Source organism: Pseudonaja textilis, chromosome 3 (assembly GCF_049901715.1).
Source record: "Pseudonaja textilis isolate UNSWEBS1 chromosome 3, rPseTex1.2, whole genome shotgun sequence".
NCBI lineage: Eukaryota > Metazoa > Chordata > Lepidosauria > Squamata > Elapidae > Pseudonaja > Pseudonaja textilis.
The window spans coordinates 158360175-158382072 of NC_141992.1; the positions used below are offsets into that span (position 1 = coordinate 158360175).

General features: G+C 35.8%; 1 protein-coding gene across 1 annotated transcript in view; it reads right to left on the minus strand.

Annotated features, from left to right (window-relative positions):
- The window catches only part of KLHL14 (kelch like family member 14), an 88279-nt gene that overhangs the window by 10364 nt on the left and 56017 nt on the right, over positions 1–21898 (minus strand). Inside the window, exons 3-4 of the mRNA XM_026699141.2 lie at positions 19999–20088; positions 14648–14726 (exon numbers count right to left, since the gene is read on the minus strand). Coding sequence (XP_026554926.1) covers positions 14648–14726; positions 19999–20088 — 169 coding nt within the window. The remainder of the gene's footprint in view (positions 1–14647; positions 14727–19998; positions 20089–21898) is intronic.

Sequence of the window (21898 nt, forward strand, 5' to 3'; positions counted from 1 at the left end):
TTAAACTTTATATACCTCTATTTCATTTTTCTTGAACACTAACATTTAGAATACGTGTTTCAATTCCCTTCTTCTACATATTACATTCATTCCCATGAAGTTGTCTAAAATACTTCTTCAAGCATTTCCTCACTTCAGGTTCTTCTTCTGAAAGTCAGGGATGTTGAAGTGTGGAATAAGAAACTTGAGGACAATAAATTTATGTAAACAGAGTATAGAGCCTAGCAAAAATTCCTTACAATATCCTTAAAACAAGAAAAAATGGCTAAGGATTGAAATGTCATTCCTTAAAAGTCTGTAGAAATAGATCTTTGTTGCTACAATGGTAACTTATAAAAGCAATTTATCTCAATTGTGTTTTTTCGCAATGAAAACTCCAGTGTGCATTTGAATTCCAAGAGAGAGAATTGGTGCAGTGGCTTAGGAGTAATGTAGGACATATTCCAAATTATTTCATGATTTTTAATTCCATTTGCTCTTATGGAGTCTTTTTTTTTCAGCTCTCTTCATTCATTTTCAAAACAATTATTTCTATCTAAATCATTCTCCATTTTCTTCCTTTCCTTAATTTTAACTATTCTTTGCTCACTTAGCTATATTTTTTCAACTTTATTTCTGTCCATATATTTCTCTCAATTTTTGCAGCAATAATTCTTGTTCTCCATTTTCCTCATCCACAGTTGCTTCTTCATCATCATTCCTCAAGCATTTTTTCCCCTATTTCCCATTACAATACTTCCACATGCTTATGTGGCTCACTGTAATGTCTTTCTTTTCACTTTTGGGAGATTCTTTTTTTTATACTAAGCTCATACTTTCTTTCCTAAAGTCTTTATTGTCTTTTTGGTTTCTTTAACCTTACTGCTTTTATTCCATATGTAACTTTTTCCAAAGATTCACTCTTGACATTATCAACAAAATAATCTAGTTTCACATTCACACTGTATATCTTTTTCACTTATTCTCTCATGTTTTTCATAACAAACAAATTAGTCATGTAACAAAACAGATTTATGTTCATTTTCTTGCAATATTAAAATGAATACACCAAATATTCAAAACAGAGTTCCTTTTTAAAGCAAATACTCCAGGTCATTATTTTAATTCACTCGTGAGTCTCTAAAAAAACTTACTTTTTTAGAACTCTCTTGTCTTGTTCCCTATTTATTCATCCATTCATGTCACCTAACAAAAAGTTTCACAATTTTTGCAGAATTCACTACTGTTTCTTTCATTATCACATTTACCAGACTGTAGTAGGATTCCACCAAAATAATGATTCCAAATTTTATACACATGCATAATTGCCTACAGATATGTATTCATATTTTCTGATGTAACCACTCCCCTTCCTCCACACTTCAACTGTACTTTCTCTTTATTTTCTCATACACAGATGATAAATCTATTTTCCCTTAATTTCATTTGTTGATTCATGCTGTTACAATCCAAGTCATAGTCCTCCATATGCTCTGTCCAGATGGCCTCATAATTATAGATCTCCACCTCACATTATGATTTTGGCCAAATTATAGTTTCACACAATTCTTATATTAAGATATAGGTATAGACTTGGATTAACAACATCAGTCATATTCATACTACATGCAACAGTTCTTGCTAACCTTCATTTCTAACACATTTGTGTCAATTATTTCATAACTGCATTTATGCAAATATAAGGTCCATACAATATGCTGGTATGCATGTTTAAACAATTACAAATGTATAATTTAAAATACTGTCTTTTTTAAAAAAAACTCTTTATTTAGAAACATTTTTTGTAACAAACTTATTGTCTGTGTGCATTTTTTTACTTCATCCACATAGTGTCACTGTTAGGAACAAAAATATAACATTGTGTTTGAAGTTTAAAAGTGTACTTTATTGGCAAACTCTTAGTAGTGCCACCAAATAATTTATATTTGAACCACAGAGCTCTGATTAATTAAGGTAACATGTAATTGCTATAAAAAAACTTCCATGCTAAAATATTACATTAAAAATGCAATTTCAGAAAGGAATAACCTCCTCACATATATCGGATCACCAGAAATACCTTGCTATCTCTGGTAAAATATATTACATTGAATTGTTCTTCCATATCAGATATTGGTTCAATCATAAATCCTTCAGAGCCTTGTGAAAAAAGGCCCTGTAATTGAACTTTGGACAGTGAGACCGGCAACATATAAACTTAATAAACATACTCAGGTAACTTTTACAATGTAGATATATGACAAAGTTAAGAACATCTTTCTTTACCAACACCAAATTCTTTTAGTGGGACACTTTCCATTGAATAGTTTATGGTTGAAACACTGTGCTGTTTTTCATATTTTAGATACCTTAAGACAAGGCCAGATTGGGTCAGTGGCTAAATGAGGAGGGAAGGTGGCACCCTGACTTCTTAAAGTATGAGTGAAAGTCATTGTTATAAAGCTCAGGAAAATGATGTATCCCATTTACAATCTGGTCAACCTTTGGTTGACATTCAGAATGGAGAAATGCTCCAAGAAGCTCCAAGCTGATCCAATTCCACCATCTAAACACCATTTTCTCTGCTAACAGAACCATGTTAGCCTTATAATAGTCTTAGTGATTAAACTATAGAGATAATGATAACACAAGATGCATATTGTATCCATTTCTGAGTATTTTCTATAAGCTAACAGAAAAGCTAATATTTTCAGCTACATTGCACTGACTCAGAATTATCCAGTGAAGCTTGGAATTTGAAAACTTTAAACTGGGAATTCATGGAGAGGTTGTTCATATCCATTTAGACTGGCATTGGGACATTTTTCTCCAGAAGAATAGATACTTCTTACCAGCAGTCATAGCCCTAATGGCTGACCACTTATAACAGTAATGACAACTGAGAATTCTCCACGAAACTTTTATAAACTAGTTTTTTAAAACAAGTAATAATTGATCAATGCCACTTAGCTTAAGCAAAACATATAGTACTTAAGCCAAAGTTCTACAAGGTACTGCACATTCAATGGACAAATGGCATATAGGTCTTTAATTTTTAAAAGAAAAGAAACATAGGAGAAGTTTATCAACCCTTCAACTGGCATTATGACCCAAACCTTGTTCAAATTAAGCAGACACCAATTGTGTATAAAAGCAAACCTTTTTTAATGCGGCGCTGGGAATTCAGTGCATTCCCAGCCAAGAGACATGTAAACCTAATTGTCTGATATCAAAAGCAAGTCCTTTCAAGGTTGCAAAAGGCTGCCAAGAATAGAAGACTAATCCACTGAGAGAAGTTTCAAAAACAAATTGGAGTAAGCAGGGATTCAACGAGGTCTATGAGTCTAAAGAACTTCTTTGCTTCCTGCAAAGAACACATCCCCGAGGGCTGGTTTTTATCCCTTATGGGATGGGCCATCATCTTCCAGGCTTACTCCTGAGTTGCCCTTGCTGCTTCAGCTGCTCTTTCCTTCGGCAGCGCTGCATGCACTGGGAACAGGATCCCTGGGTCCTCTGCATCACTGTTGCCAGACTCCATAAGCTCCAAAGGCAGCACCAGATAGTCCTGGCCCCATCCCTGCATCACACGCAGGCCCCTTATCCAAATCCTTGCTATCAAGGATTGTTGTCTGCACCTGCTGCCAGTGAACCACAACAACTGGGTTGCAATCACAATAGAGAACTGTTTGTAATTAATGTAGTTTATAAAGCTTCTTGGCTTTTGGATTCCAAAAACATAAGTAAATAGTTAACATGGTTCCACAAACTGAATCTACCTCAATTCTTTCTGTAAGCAAGTTATCTCCTCTCTGTTAAAACTAATACCTTCCTTTATTCCAAAGCAATATAAGATTAAAGTCCCTAACAGTGATATCTGAATGAATCTAATTGTAAGTAATCATTGTTAACTGGATAAGAACTGTTGTGGTAATTCTTTTCAATGACAGAGAAGACAAAATGACTGTGTGTTTGAGGAGATGGAAGTGGTGCAAATCATATTAGGGTTATGTCACAAAATACCCATTTGAATCAAATGCCTATTTGAAAATTGAGTTACAGATTAGAACAAAAAAAGAAGTGTTGATACAATCAAACTGAGGAAATATGTGAAGACTACAGTGTGCCCTTGTGACAATCATACTGATATTAAATGAACATGACCAGAAGAGGTGCCTTATAGTAGGTAGCTGAGTGAAATGGAACTTTAGTATGAATTGAGAGAGAAGAGAGAAATATAAACAATTTTAAAGGACTTTAGGAGTTGGGTATTTTGAAATGTAGGTAAACAAATATGTAGATAATAGAAATAAAAGTAATTTCCATTCAAATTAATTGGATTTTTCCTAAGATTATCTCTGTTTAACAATATATCATGCTATTTCAGCCCATTACTACAAAAAATAAAGAGTAGAATAGAAGAGAACTCTATTGGCCAAGTGTGATTGGAAACACAAGGAATTTGTCTTGGTGCAAATGCTCTCAGTATACATAAAAGAAAAGATACATTCATCAGGAGTCAAGAATCACAAGGTACAACACTTAATAATAGTCATAGGGTACAATAAGCAATCAAATCATATTGAGTGTGTTCAGTTCCAGATTGTTCCGGTTACACCACGAGGCAAGTTATACAACCTCCTGTCTGTATGCAGATTCATTGTTGTCTCGAATGAGACCAATCACTGTTGTATCATCAGCAAACTTCAGTATTTTAACAGATGGATTGTTTGAGATGCAGTCATTGGTACATAGGGAGAAGAGAAGTGGAGAAAGCACACAGCCTTGGGGAGCCCCTGTGTTAATTGTACAGGTATCAGATGTGATTTTGCCTAGCTTCACCTGTGTGTTCAGGTCCCACTAGCTGGTTTAATTTAGTTAGAAGAATGTCTGGAATGATGGTATTGAATGCTGAACTGAAGTCTACAAAGAGGACCCTTGTGTAAGTATTTGGAGATTCAAGGTGTTGCAGGATGTAGTGCAGAGCCATACTAACAGCATCATCTGTCAGTCTATTTGCTCAGTATGCAAAGTGCATGGGATCTAACAGAGGATCCATGATGGTTTTTAGGTGGGACAGCACTAGCCTTTCAAAGATTTTCATAACTACAGATGTTAGAGCAACTGGTCTGTAGTCATTCAGTTCCTTGATGGAGGGCTTCTTTGGCACTGGGATGATAGTAGAGCGTTTAAAGCAAAGATATTAGGTCTTGAAGAAACATTTTGATTTGATGAAGTTTTGACTCAATAATCCCACAAAGGAGATCCATGAAGTGAAACAAGAATTTCCCCATAAAGGAGATTCATGAGATGAAACAAGCTGCAAATTAAAAAAGGTAACTCCCAGTGGGAGGTAACAATGCTTCCTTCCAGAGCTTTCCAGATTGAATGAATTTCCTATTGTTGATGCATGTTTTTTTTATTTTTTTTATTTGATTTGTCAATTGTTTACAAGATAATAAGTATAAGTGTATACATAGTTATGAATACATGAGATGGGTACATATAAGAAAAATAGAAGAAAAATAAAATAAACAATAGGACAGGGACGGTAGGCACGTTGGTGCGCTTATGCACGCCCCCTAGAGACCTCTTAGGAAAGGGGTGAGGTCAATAGTAGACAGTCTAAGGTTAAAGTTTTTGGGGTTTGGGGAAGAAACTACAGAGTCGGGTAGAGTATTCCAGACATTGATCACTCTGTTGCTGAAGTTGTATTTCCTGCAATCAAGCTTGGTGCGGTTAACCTTGAGTTTGTATCTGTTGTGTGCTCTTGTGTTGTTATGGCTGAAGCTGAAGTATTCATTGACAGGTAGGACATTGCAATGTATGATTTTATATACCATGCTTAAATCAGACCGAAGACGGCGTAATTCAAGGTTTTCTAGTTCTAGAATTTCAAGTCTGGTGGCATAAGGTATTCTACAATGAGTAGAGGAGTGGAGAACTCTTCTTGTGAAATATTTCTGGACTTTCTCAATTGTGCTAATATCAGATATGTAATGTGGGTTCCAGACTGATGAGCTGTATTCGAGTATTGGTCTAGCAAATGTTTTGTATGCTCTAGTTAGTAGTGTGATATTACCAGAGAAAAAGCTACGTAAGATTAGGTTAACAACTCTTAATGCCTTTTGGCTATGTAGTTGCAGTGGGCTCTAGCACTTAGATCATTAGAGGTGAGTATTCCAAGGTCCTTTACAGAGCTTGGATCATCAACAAGATCTTGACTATTCAGCTTGTATTTTATTTTCGGATTTTTTTTGCCAATATGTAAGACAGAGCATTTATTTGTTGAGATTTGAAGTTGCCATTTGTTTGACCATTCTGATACACAGTCAAGATCTTTTTGAAGGGTAGCAGTATTGTCTGTGGTATTGAACAGCTTTACATCATCAGCGAAAAGAACGCAGTTGCTCTTAATATGATCACAGAGGTCATTTATGTAGAGTATGAAGAGAGTTGGTCCTAAAACACTGCCTTGGGGGACACCACTGTTGACAGGTACAGAATTTGATAGGATGCTCCCAACTTTGACCATTTGTTGTCTGCTTGACAGGAATGCTTCTATCCAGTTATGCAGTTGTCCAGAGATACCATAGGATTTTATTTTTGTAGTTGTTGGGTATATTGATATACCAACTAGGTTTGGGTGAATAAATGTATAAACCTAGGTTTAAGTGTTTGTAGCTTTAAGCACAAAACTGCAATGTAATTAGATAATTAAGGGTGCGGTTGCAAGCAGCAATATAAGGCAGTAAGAGAAACGTAACACTTTCTGGCTGCTGGTCGCTGGTCTCTCTGCTCTCTGCTGCCTGCTGTTTACTCCTGTATGAGACGTCTGCTTGTTAATGCTTGTTGGCCACTGTGCTGAACAAAAGGACTGTTTACTTGGTGAGCTGATATCCTGTGCATACTCAGCGTTGTCTTCGAGAGAAAGGTATCGGAAGGAGAAGATTTACAAGCAGATAAAGACATTGTACTGACTAGTTAATGGACTAGGTTACTGGATGGATATATTGGATAATGACATATGGACTGAATGACACTGCTTAAACTCTAAATGAATTAAATAACTATTTAAAACTACAAACAGTGTTTTTGTCTCCAGTGTGTGTATACTCTTGGGCCCAGCCTCTCTCTCATTTGGCTGCCTGGCTTGACTGCTGCTGCGCACTCTGCTTGGGGGTTTGTCCCCAAACACTAACATTGGTTATGGGCCCAGCAGTGCGCACAGTCTAACTAACCAGGTTATAGCAGTGAGAGTTTTGGGGTGAGTTGCACATTACTGTACAAACTGTTTGTTGAATAGTTATATATCTGAGGAGCAATGGCACAAGTAAATTTGGCAAATCTGTCCATGATATCCAGACTAGATGGAACAAACTATGTTTCATGGTCAATGAAATGTAGTTTACTGCTACGAAGAGAAGGTTTGTGGGACATAATAACAAACCCACCAGATGTATCTAACTTAGATCCTAATGATGAAGAGGATGATAAACTGATACAAGACTATGAACGAAAGAATGAGCAGGCTTTATGCATCATAGGACTGACTCTCTCTGACCAGCAACTCATTCATATCCGTGGAGAGGAAAATGCTGCAAACTGCTGGGAGAGTCTCAGGAAGATTTATGTTCGAGACAGTGTAGGAGCTCATATCAATCTTACACGGAAGCTGTTTAGAACACATCTTGAGAAGAATGGAGACATGTTAACTCATTTAAACTGTATGAAAAGCATTTTTCAGGTATTACAAGAAAAAGAGCTTATATTTAATGAGTTGCAACAAGTATACATCATACTGTCTTCTTTGGATCGAAGCTATGATGATTTTGTGACTGCTTTAGAAGTATTGCCAAAAGACAGTTTATCAGTAACTGAGATTACCAGCAGGCTATTAGAAGAAGCCAGAAGAAGGTGTGAACGTGACCAGCTGAGAGAAGATAAGCCTAATAAAGAAGAGAAATTATCTTCAAAGCTTGAAAGAAACCAACTTTGTAAAGTAAAGCATCCGGAAGAAGAGAATTTATCTTCGACGGCATACACAATTAAAAAGTGTTTTAATTGTGGAGGCAGAGGACATTTGGCAAGATTCTGCAGAAAAGGAAAAAGCCAGAATGTAAAGAAGCCAAAGAAATCTTTTGAACTAGCCACGTTTAGCAACTGTGATGTGAAGAATGATTTATGGGTGGTGGACAGTGGTGCATCCCACTGCATCACGAGAGATAAGACAAAATTTATAAAAATGTCTACAAGCTCTCAACATATATCACTCGCGAATGGCTGGCACCTCAAGGCCAAGGGTGAAGGTATTGCATACTGTCCATGTTTAAACCAGAATATAAAAATGTTGTATGTACCACAGTTAAAGATGAACTTACTTTCTGTAAGAGTATTAGATAAACTAGGTTATGTAATTACATTTAAAAATAATAAGTGCATACTTGAAAGAGATAACAAAAGGGTAACTGCAGCTTTAAATGGAACATTGTATATATTGCATGATAGTAAGAAAGGGGAGGCACAGACTGTATTTAACAATATAAAGCCTCATAATGAATGTATCCATTTATTGCATAGGCGTTTGGGGCATGTAAATTTTAAAATGCTAAAACGTACAGTAGAGTTATCTGATGGAATAAGGTTAAAACCTTGTGATAAATATTTGCGTTGTAATGTCTGCTGTGAAGATAAGAGTAAAATATTGCCTGCAAATAGGCTAAATGGTTTCAAAACTAAAGAACCTTTAGAAGTTGTATTTGCAGACATTATAGGTCCAAAGAAACCCAGTATGGGGGGGTGCTCGATATATACTGAGCATTATGGACCATTACTCTAGATATGGGTTTTGCTACTTAATGAAAAGCAAAACTGAAACATATCAACATTTCTTCAACTGGTTAAAGTTTGCAGAAAGAAAGACTAAACGGCAACTGATAACCCTGGTGACAGATAATGGTACGGAATTTGTTAACAGCAAATTCCAGAATAGATTAAAGGTAGCTGGAATAGAGCACAAGAAATCTGCACCATACAGACCACAACACAACGCATTTATAGAGAGAAGAGGCCAAACACTACAGGCAATGGTTAGAACAATGTTAACTGATTCTGGATTACCTGATTCTGTGTGGGGGGAGGCTGCAATGTGTGCTAATAACATATTGAACAACGTTGTTAACTCAACTACTGGTGAAATACCATTCACCATGTGGCATGGCAGGAAGCCTGATCTGAGTTACCTGCACACATTTGGTGCACCAGCATGGGTGCATATCCCTACACAACTCAGGCGTAAAGGGCAACACAGAGCTAAACAATTTTTCTTCGTTGGTTACCAAGCTAACCATAGGGCATATAGATTTTGGGAGAAAGGCACATCTAAGGTGTTATGTAGTGCCAATGCCCAATTTCTAGAGCACGTAGGATGGGATAAGTTAGAACAGGATAACAATAAAGAAGTGATTATTGAATCCTACAGAAATCCCATTAATTATCCCTGTAACTTTAAAAATAAAGTAAAGAGAGAAATACAGGAAGACATTGTGCCCATAGAAGAAGAAATAGAACCAATAGCTGAGCAAGATGAGGAACATGAACAGGTAGTAATTCAAAAAAGTCCTCATACAAGCCCTGTAATCCCCAGAAGAACTACACGTATATCTAGACCGCCTGATAGATACCAGGCTAACACAGTGTGCCAGGTAAATAGAGTTCCATATACTGTGGATCAGATAAAAAAGTATCCTTCTAAAGATAAGGAAAGTTGGTATGCAGCAATGAATAAGGAATTGAGATCCTTGAAGGATATGAAAGTTTATGAAAATGCGAGATTACCTGTTGATATAAAACCCATTGGCTGCAAATGGATTTTTAAGATAAAAACTGATAAGGATGGAAATATAATCCATAAGGCAAGATTAGTAGCCCAAGGTTTTAGACAAAGTGCCAATGACTATGATGAAGTATTTGCACCTAGTCTTAAAGCAGCAACATTAAGGGCAGCTTTAGTGTGGGCAGCAAGCAAGAAATATATAGTTAACCATTTAGATGTGGAAACTGCTTACTTGCACGCTCCACTAAGACATACTGTATACATGAAAAAGCCTATTGGAATTAAAGGTGAAAATAATAATGATTGTTGGTTGTTAAAGAAGAGCCTCTATGGTCTTAAACAATCAGGCTATGAATGGAACCAGTATATTGTAAAGGAACTGAACAATATAGGGTTTAAAGCTGGTTTAGCCGACCCATGTCTGTTTAAAAGGGAGACAAATGGGAAAATATCATTATTATTATTGTTCACTGATGATATTGCCTTGATTACTGAGACTAATGATGAAGCAAATAAAATTATAGCATCATTAGGTAAGAAAATAAAAATCAAGCAATTAGGGGAGATAAAGAAATATCTAGGTTTGAATATACTGAAAACACAGAAAGGTTTTAAGATATCTCAGGAGGATAAGATATCTAAATTGCTAATAGATTATAAAATGGAACTTTGTAAGCCTGCAAAGACTCCAATGAGTCAGGATATTTGCAAAATGGATACTCAAAGTCCCAAGTTTGATAAGGCAATATATCAATCTTTGATTGGTAGCTTATCATACATTAGCAATTGGTCAAGGCCAGATATAGCTTATAGTATTAATCAGCTGGCACGACATAATAATGATCCGCTTCAATGTCATTGGAATGCATTGAAGAGAATCTTAAGATATCTTAAAGGAACATTACACCATGCACTGTATCTAGAACCAAAAGGTGATCTCATACTGAGTGCTTATGCAGATGCTAGTTTTGCATCAGAAAGAGACACAAGAAAGTCGACTTCAGGAACAGCCATAATGCTGGGTAAGACATTAATAGGTTGGAAGTCAATTAGACAACAGCATATAAGTTTGTCTACTATGGAGGCAGAATTCTCCTGTTTATCGCTATTATGTACTGAATTAATTATGTATAAACAAATGATGAATGATATGGGTATAACTGTAAATTATCCTATAATCGTACATGAAGATAATCAGGCAGCAATTCAAATGGCCACAAATATTGCAGTAAAAACTAGGAGCAAGCATACAGATTTAAGGTACCTAAACGTTAGACAATCTGTAAAGAGTAAAATGATACAGCTGGAGTACTGCATGTCGGAGGACAATATAGCTGATAATTTTACTAAAGCCCAAGGTGCCATTAAGCACCTAGAGAGTTGTGAAAAGTATGGGTTTAAATTGTAAGGGTATTATATATTTATATCACCCAAAAGGGGAGAATGTTGGGTATATTGATACACCAACTAGGTTTGGGTGAATAAATGTATAAACCTAGGTTTAAGTGTTTGTAGCTTTAAGCACAAAACTGCAATGTAATTAGATAATTAAGGGTGTGGTTGCAAGCAGCAATATAAGGCAGTAAGAGAAACGTAACACTTTCTGGCTGCTGGTCGCTGGTCTCTCTGCTCTCTGCTGCCTGCTGTTTACTCCTGTATGAGACGTCTGCTTGTTAATGCTTGTTGGCCACTGTGCTGAACAAAAGGACTGTTTACTTGGTGAGCTGATATCCTGTGCATACTCAGCGTTGTCTTCGAGAAAAAGGTATCGGAAGGAGAAGATTTACAAGCAGATAAAGACATTGTACTGACTAGTTAATGGACTAGGTTACTGGATGGATATATTGGATAATGACATATGGACTGAATGACACTGCTTAAACTCTAAATGAATTAAATAACTATTTAAAACTACAAACAGTGTTTTTGTCTCCAGTGTGTGTATACTCTTGGGCCCAGCCTCTCTCTCATTTGGCTGCCTGGCTTGACTGCTGCTGCGCACTCTGCTTGGGGGTTTGTCCCCAAACACTAACAGTAGTAGTTTGTCATGTACCACTGAATCAAAGGCTTTACAGAAGTCTATGTAGATTGCATCTATTGTTTTGCCCTGATCAAGTTGTGTAGTCCATATGTTTTTGCACTGTAAGAGTTGCAGATTACAGGATAGTTTTTTTCTGAAACCAAATTGTTTATTGGAGAGTAGGTTGTTTATCTCTAAGTGGAGGATGATGGATTGGTTAATAATTGATTCCATGACTTTACAGGTGACGCAGCATAAGGAGATTGGTCTGTAATTTTCAACTAGACTAGGGTCTCCCTTTTTGAAGATGGGGATGACTGTGGCTAGTGACCATAGGTTAGGCAAGGAACTGGTCCTGAAAGATTTTTCAAAGATTATGCTTAGAGGTTTGGCTATGGCAGTGGATAGATTTTTTAAGAAATAGGCACATATTCCATCCAGTCCAATAGATAGAGATGGTTTTAGATTGCGAATGTTGATGTTATCTAGTTTGGGTAATGAAATGTCTGCAAGAAAACAACCAAACACAGAGAGCACCAAAGACTCCTAATTTCCTACTGTTTTGTATGAAAGAGGGTAATGCGCGATATGGACACTTTGATATTGATAACTGCCAAACAATTTAATCCTGTACTAAACTCTTTCATTATCAGAGTTTCCTTGAGTGACAGTATTAACATTTTCTGTTACATTTTTCAAATACGCCACAAGCTTTAATATAGTTTGTACAAATTAATGCTACATTTCTGAAATGTAATATACTGTAACTGGAAATTAAATTTAGCCTTCAGTATTCTGAATATGGATTCAAACTGCTCTTACTGGTAGTTTTAAAGTTTACATGGCTGCAACATGTCTCTTGAAATTAAGTGAATAGATACCAGGCTAATTCAGTTGCTGGCCAAACGTTTACTGTTGTAAAATAAGGGCGTAGCAATACTGCAATTTCATCTTTTGTTGTGCCCTCATTGTGTCTTCCTCTGTAGTCTGTGAATCTTTGTGATACTGTGTCTCACATTACCATCAGGTTACAACCTTGATATAGTAGCCAAGCCCTGTCAGGATATGAGAATTTTCTTTCCAAGAGAAGCTAAGATTGCTTTTTAGCTATGTCAATCTTCTAGGCACTACAATTATCAAAAGCATACAGAGTGAAATCTCCCAACACGGCTTCTTCCAAAAAGCAAAACTTGGAAGAACCTCTGATTCTTCCAAGTCTTGCTTTTTAGAAAAAAAATCCAAATTATGTCCACATGCTTCCCTGTCTATGTACTATAGACCAGTGATGAGGGGAAGCTTGTCTGTAAGCTATTTTGCTAGACAATTTGGAAGCCATTGAAATTGTCCTCTTTCACCCATAACTGTCTTTGTTCTAAAAGATGTACAGCAAAAACATTAAACCACTAGATTATATTTTTTAAATTATTGTATTTCTTCAGTGGCTTGTCTTATAGATATGATAATAGGAACATAAATAAAATTTTGAAAAAAATGTGAAGGTTCACAGATATTCTGTTAGAAAACTGCAGGATTATATAATATTTTTTTTGTTAAAGAATTACTAGGTGCTTAAAATTTGCCTTGAAACACTTTAAAAGTTATATAGACTATGCTGTAAAGATCAATGACCTTACTATGAAACCCTACCAAAATAGCAACAAACCCCACAATATTTAATAGATTGCAGAGTTTTGGTGCTTTTATTTATACTTGAAATATGAGTTAGGCTTGTAGCAAAATATTGAGGATTTCTCTACCTCAATATATCTGTAGATGTAATATACTCAGTACAGACATTAAATCTGCTTTAAGTTAGAGGCAGTGAGGCTGGGAGAAGTAGATTTATTCAAATGGATAATGAGCTGAACATCTTCCATTTTTATGGATGTCCTAGCTAAAGGGTATCTCCAAATGCTTTATATAGTGTTCATCAGTATCTTAAGATCCGAATTCTGACTTTCATCTTAAAATTGCAACTCTTGATTTACAAGCTACCCATGTAATCAGCCACATTAAATTTAGGGGTTCCCTAATTAGCTTTCACTCCATATGGCAAATAAACAAACAAACAGAAAGCTTGGAAGTGCAGCTTTTACTGCTTTGTTCAAAGGCGTTACACTATATTTCCTATGGCTGAATACCAATGCTTTGTTTGTTCCGTTTAGTAAATTTGTGCGGTGTATTTTAAAACTGTTGGAACCTAACCTTGTAACAGTTTAATTATTTGATATATCAGTACTTTAGTATCAGTTTGAATAATACAGGACTGATTTAAAGTGTATTTGTTAGCAGGTGGGCTTGAATAAAATAAGCAATATAAATATTTCAATTTTAAAAATGGGTTTATAAGGTTCAGATCAAAAGAAGAAATCCCTTCATTGCTAGCATGCTTCAATCAACTTTCTCTGCCTGATTATACAAAAACTTCAGCCCCACAGCAGATATCCAGATGCTGTGGTTTAACAGTCAATGCATATGACCTATCAGTTCCTAAGCTGCCCTAGGAAGGCAATTTTCCAACCATACTGAATTTAAGAAAAGCCATGAATGAATATCATAACTTTTTTCAATCTTAAGAGAAAACAACAATGTTAGATTTTATATGACATGCTACAATCAAATGTTAAGAAATGTAGAAATTATATATTTAAGGCTTCCAAACAGAACATTAATTTCATAACTCAAAATGATTCTTTTTTCTTATTATTAAGAAAAAAACCATAGCATTTCATTTCTCTCTCTCGCTGCTCTGTCTGAGAGAAAGTACTACCGTTCATTGTGACACTACCACTTTCCAAACATCTAGTAAGTTTTACCTTTCTTGCATAGGTGGAAGTTGTATCCAGCTGTTAAACCTAGGATCATACCGGCTGACGAAGTTTGTACTGTGTTTGCCTGTAAAGAGATTAATTTCACATTTAGCTCTTTGCTTTTTGAAGGACTAACCCAAAGCCTTTTGTTGCTTGAAGATCAAAATGGAAAAAAAAATTCTGTTCACATACAGATGATTAAGCTGACCAAAAAAGCTTCTCATTCCAGTATTAGGATGTACAGGAGGACTAGCAATGCTTTGAACCTAATCCAGAATAATAAGAAGGGGCACACACATGTAACTTATTAAACCAGCCATATTTGTTTCTCAGATAGTATAGGAGTAAGTAGCATTCTTCATAACATCTGAGTAGATGAACATAAGACTCTCAGTTTTCATTACTGTTCCATGCCCCTGAGCATTTGCCATTTGCCTCATTCTGTTTTAATAGTAGGGTGGCTGCTGATGCTGTATGATTTGCAAGTCACAGTTTTATAGCATCAGTCTTTTACTTGTGAATGACAATTACGGATGATTTTATTTAGACCGATAAAAAATTAACAACACTTCCCTGCAGCTTTATCTAATCAAATTTATTTAGTCAAATATGAAAAAGCATTAGTTATTACTTCACCCTGTATTTCATAAGGACTTCTATATGCCAGTCAAGAAAAATCTATGCCTCCAAGATATTAAGCTATATTGAATGCATTGCTGTATTCTTATTAAAATCCAAAGAAAGACTTGAGCAAGGAGAGTGCACTACAATTTATGTTTGATACCTGAGCTTTCAATGCAGAAATTTTAAAAAATTATTCTTTGCATGCAACTTATAATTATAGCATAACTACACCACAGTTAAATCATGTATTTCTCTATCAAAACCATGATGCTTACAAAGTGCTTTTTTCATGGGAATTAAATTCAAAATTCAGTGCCAATGAAATATAGATTTTTGGCATTCAAAACTAATCATAATTTGATTTATATTTTGTATTTATGTCGTGTGATTTGGATACTTTCATACTTCTAAGGAGCACTAAGGAGTCCCTTATTTATATGAATTTCTAACTCCTATTAACACAAGTTACCCAGAAATACTGTCTGTCATGTCAATCAGTACCTCCCAGGATAATTCCATTTCTCCTAGAATATCACTTCTCTTTTCCCTTCATCTATACCTATCCCTTCCAAATCTCCCATTTATTATTATTAATCTTTCATCTTCCATTTACACCTTCTCCATTTCTCTCTTTCTAGTTCTTCTTTGTCTGTCTTCTGATATACAGAAATTGATATAAGAAATTTGTTTAGACAAAACTAAGTATGAGCTAAAGAAGATTTTTGTTCTTTGCTGATAAATGGTAAGCAAAGCTGTGGGGCATGTATATTTATTGTACCCCATATATCACTCCTAAAATACATCTCTGTCAGAAAGATGACTCCTTGTTTTCTATTGTTAAAGTAGGGGTACTTAAATTTATTTACAAATTATGAAAAAAAGTCAAGCCTTATGTCCAGGTTTTAAAAATGGAGGCAAAGGGAAAATTCCTTGGTTTCAGGTTTTTCAGCGTTATGTTATCATGTCCCTTCCTGTGGGTCACCAGAATATTCTGTGTAGCTTTCCTGTAGCTTTCCTGAGGAAACATGAACATCAAGGTTAAAAGCTGGGAGAAACAGTTTTTTGATCTTCCAAATCCATTTCTGGAGTTTGAGAAGAAAAATCAATAAAGTATTTCTCCATCGTAATTTCATCTACTCTTATGTAATGTGCTCCAAGGCTTGGTATGTTCTCCCCTCCTCTTGTTTAACATCTTCATGAAGCTGCCAGAAAGGTGTTTTAACAGTTTGGGTGAATCTGCTACTAATGCCCAGCTTTTTTATCTCTACCCCAGGCCATTTTGATGATACAACAGAAGTCGTATCTTAGTGCCTGAAGGCTGTGCACAAGAGGCTGAAGGGGCACGACAGGCTTCAACTCAACCCGTATAAAATTGTGTGGTTTGGGGGACTTCCTATTCTGGGATCCTTCCATTGTTATTTCTGGATGTGGTGACACTGTCTCAGGCAGAAGCAGTGAGCAATTTGGGGTCTTCCCAGACCCTTGGCTCCTGCTCAAAGAACCAGTGGGAGTTATGGATAGGAGGGCCTTTGTATGTCTTCATGTTATGTATCAGTTGTGCCCATTCAGAGATCACTCATGTTCCTTGTCACCTCCCATTTGGATGACTGTTATGTGCTGTGCCTGGGGCTGCCCAAGAAAAGCATTCATAAACTTCAGTTGAGGCAACATATGGCAGCACAGGTAATTAGTGGTACAGGTAGTCCTTGACAGTTCATTTAGTCACCATTCAAAGTTCAACGGCACTGAAAAAAGGACTTTTCCCCCACTTTTCCCACTTATGACCGTTGCAGCATCTCCATGGTTGTGCGATCAAAATTCAGATGCTTGACAAGTGGTTCGTACTAATGGTGGTTGCACTGTCCTGGGGCCATGTGATCAGCTTTTGCAAACTTCTGACAATCCCAGACAATGTGGAATCCAGATTCACTTAGCAACCATGCTACTAATTTAATCAATGCAATGATTTACGTAACAACTGTGACAAGAAAAGTTGTAAAATGGGGCAAAACTCTCCTAACGTATGTTTCATTTAGCAACATAAATTTTGGGTTCAATGGTGATTGTAAGTCGAGGACTAACTGTACTAGCTATATGGAGCATGTAACACCACCGCATCACCATTATCAGTTTGCTTCCGGATGCAATTCAACATTCTGGTAATTACCTTTAAAAACCCTACATCCATGATGGTGAACCTATGACACGCATGCCAGAGGTGGCACGCAGAGCCTTCTCTATGGGCATGTGAGCCGTCGCCCTAGCTCTGCTCGGCCGTGCATGTGTGCATACACCTCTCAGCTGGTCTTTGGGTCTCTGCCACGCATGCGTGGGGGACATGCGTGGGGCAGGGCACATGCATGGGATGCACATGCATGCATGACGGCGCATGTGCAGGGGACATGTGCACATGCGTGGGGGCAAAGTGCATGCATGGGGGATGCATGCATATTGCATTTGGGGATGCGTGTGTGTGTACGGGCTATGCGCACTCAGTGCTGAAAAAGTTAGTCATCACTGCCCTATATGGCTTGGGCCTGGATTACTTATGGGACCATTTCAAACGGACTGTTTTTACCCATCTTGTCAAATCTAGCAAGTGAGGCATTCCATCAATTAAGAAGTGTTGGCTGAGCCCCCTAGGGAAAAAAAGCCTTTTCTGCTGTGGTGCCCATCTTCTGGAACATCACCCTTCCTGAAATTAGGTTGGCCTCCAATCTGCTGGCCCTTTGGAAGGCTCTGATTCGGTGGCTGATCCTGGAGTCCTGTATGTGAAATGGAGCACATTTCGTGTTCATGATTCTATGATTCTCTGAGTATGTGCATTTTATTTCTTGATTGAGTTTAATATTTTGGTTCTAATATATTTTGGTTCTAATGTTATGAGCCTCCTAGTTATGTACTTGAGATGACTAAACAGACAAACAAACGGCTAAACAAACAAACTGGCCAAAAACAAAACCAACAATTTCAATTTGAGTGAAATAACTCAGAAATTATCCTTCTGAATTTAATGTAGCAGTTGGGGAGACCTACCATCCAAGTAGTCTAATGTAGGTGTTTGCACATTTTTTTGGTTAAAGAAATTCAATAACATCAACCTTCAGGTAAGCTCTATAGCATATACTTCTATAAATAAATTATCTGTAATCTTTTTTTAGAATAGCTTGTTAAGAACAGACTGCAAAAGTTATTTTTTCCAGATCACTGACTTAAATAAATAATTTTTAAAACTGTATTGAAATAATGCTATTAGAGAAGATTGCTTAGCTTAGTTTATAAAGAAATGAACAGATGTAATGCTTTGATACAGTTTGGTTTAGCACAGATGCTGCAATGGGCTTTTCAAATAAAATATATGCAGTATATGTAATTTCAGCTGGATCTTCTGGCATTTTGAAGTGAAAATGTGTACCTGCAAGCTGTTTTATACTTTCTAAGTCATAATTATCTATGTTACACAGACTGCTACAGCTGCAACTCTGCCTTTATGTACGAGCCTTTCAATAATGTCTTGACAATATTCTAAATTTTGCAAGGCATATTGTTCTTTTGCTTTGTTCAGAAGCCTGTTAAATGATTTCATTTCTCTCCACAGAAAACTTATAAAGTAATCTCGTTAAAAAGCCCTTACCATAATCATTATGTAAATCACTGATAAGACTAGAGATACAGGAGTACCAGAAAAATCTGAAGCCATTTGAGAATTTTACATGATCATATCAGATTGGCATTAGAAAAAAAAGCGAATAATGGAAACACAAGAAATATAAAGGTACACAAAAACATTGATACAATTTTAAACAATTCTCAACAAATGTCTTAATTAAGGAATAACTATTCAAACATTTTAGAGATTATGAGTGAATACCAGAAATACTGAAATCCCAAATCAGTGATGTAACTGTAATTAGAGGGGCAACTCATGAAATTAGTTTCCACTTTCTATTCTCCCATCACAAGGTAGAAGTATTCTGCTAAAGCGGAAGGGTTTGATTGTTGAATTAAAAACGTGATTTGGAGTACAGAAGCTTGTTGCTTTAATTTCTTTCGTTAGACATATATGTGCATGTAGTAGTTTACATAGCTATTTTAAGAGATTATCCTTCTAATACAATACTTTCAAGCTTCATATTAGCATATATATTTGGTTTTAAATGTGTAGAATTTATGCATATGTTTCTGCAGTAACTGCAACTGGATCTATAAAAATGCTTGTGTTGTGGATCCTCTCTTTATACATGCGTAGATTTTGAAACATACACCTTAATGTTTTAATAGGCCTAAAAAATTTGTGTTGTAATTTGATAATTAGAACTCTGTGTTCTAATTTGTTCTTCTACAACTGTGTAATGTTGGACAATCAATGATTCAGAGATGAGACTTTATTGCCATAAATGAATTTTAAATCGCAGCCTAAATCATTGGTATATAATCTGAAGCCCAAGAAAGTTGCTCAAGGTTGCTTCTAGATTCCTAATATTTCCTTCAGTGTTTTCTGATATTTTTTTTTTTAGCAAACAAGCTAACATTAAATAATCTGCTCTTCTGATCTGATCAGATGAGATTAGAGCGTGAGATGGGGCAAATCAGCTTATAAAAATGAAGGAAATTTACCATACTGCTATTTCATGTATAAGTAGCAGTTCATGGATTTCCTACCCATTAGTTATTTGTGTGGAGGATGTTATTTATGTATTTCTTCATAGTTCAACTAATTATTGCATACGTACCATTAGGATTCCACTGATCTTCTCCTCCCAGAACGAACAAGAAATTTTCTACTTCCACAACACAGTGATGGGCACTATTGTATGGCATAACTGTGAATAAAGTAGATATATTTTATTAAGATACATTTCAACAGTCGGTGTAATAGTATGGTTATTCTGATGATTTCAGGGAAGTTCAAATTTAGAATCCAATCTGGGTCAGTCACCAGGACCAGAGGTTTTATCTTCCGAACTTCTGGACTCATGCTGGAGCTCATCTTCAGCGAACTTCTCTCTGGCAAAGTGTGTGCTGTTGGAGTAAAGTTCCCTGAAGATGGGCTCCAGCACGAGTCCAAAAGCTCGGAAGAAAAAACTTCTGTCCCAGTGACTGACCCAGATTGGATCCTGCAACATTATCCTGTGAGACCTATATTTGCCTTCAAATTTAGACTTTAATGTTTTAGTCCCAGTAAATGCGCTCAGTGATCTAAAACCTGCTGTGAATCAATCCTTATAACCTGTTTAGATGGTCAGTGGCATTGTCATATCTGCTTACTGTTCTGATCAAAACATTTTTTTTCCAATAAAGTTTTATTTGGGTTTTCACACACAAAATACAAATAAAACATCTTTTTTGAAAATAGCATGGTCCTGGGTTGAATTTCTTTAAACACAAAACTCAATTTCAGGCTCCTTTTTGTATTCTATTCCATATCTTATACTATTTTACATTTTCTATATAGTTTTTCCCCTCTTTTAATTTTCTCAATTTTATTTTGATTATCTCATCTCAATTCAAATCATTATATTTATACTTTTGTCTGTTCTGTTTCAATTTCATATTTTCTCATTAAACAAATTTTCTCCTGTAGTTACTAATTGGAGTATGACACCTTTATATCTTTTAATTACACCCATTCAACTCTTATTTAAACTTCAATATATACCTTAAGGTTATGACCTTCAATATAATACATAATACATAACTTCCAATCGAATTCTGCTTGGCACATTCTTATAATACACACTATATTCTTTAAGAAAAAAAGAAAGATTGTAAATATATGTAATTATAAACCCTCATTCCATTCCACTTCAGTTCTATCATTAATAATCATTAAAATCATAACATCTTTAACACTTCTTTTCAATTAAATATCATACTTCCTTAAAAGCACATACAATCTCCATAATTTTTTCCCTTATTTCTCTTCACATATGTTTTATAAATAATTAAATATACCTTTTGTTACATTTATTTATTGACAAGCATTCCACTGAATTATGATAGCTATTTTATCAGACATTTTAATCATACATTGTTTCATATTTTCTAAAATTATTTCTGCTTCTAATATAACCATACTATCTTTTGTACCTTTGCAGAACCCCTTTTTCCATTAAGTTTTCACCCATTATCTCTAAATAGGCCCTGTTTCTCTATATTTTGCTTCTGTCCTTTATAACTTCTTTTCCTTTCTTTCTTCCCTCTCATCTTCTCCCTCCCCTTTCTACCCCCTTGTCTCTCTAGTTCTAATTCTCTCTTCTGCATTTCCCTCTTCTGTTGCTTTCTGATTTTATACTTATTTTTCATTCTATTTTTTTTGGAGTTGTTTTTCCCAATCTTAAACTTTCCATTCTCTTTCCCCCCTTTCCTTTATTCCCTCCATCTAAGATTACTTGTTCATTAAAGATGGCTTCTTCTTTGTCGCAATCTTCTTGTTCTGCAGGCATTTCTTGTTGTTTCTCATAATTCCAAATCTCCATTTCTAAAAACTGAAATACGAAGCCAAAAGAACCTCTCCCTTCTTGTGCATCTTCTTTATACTTTTTAAGTTCCATTTTCAGTTCTTCTAAAAGTGTAGCCATTTTAAACAGTTTTAAACAACCACTCGATTGATTTTAGTCATTTCAAACAATA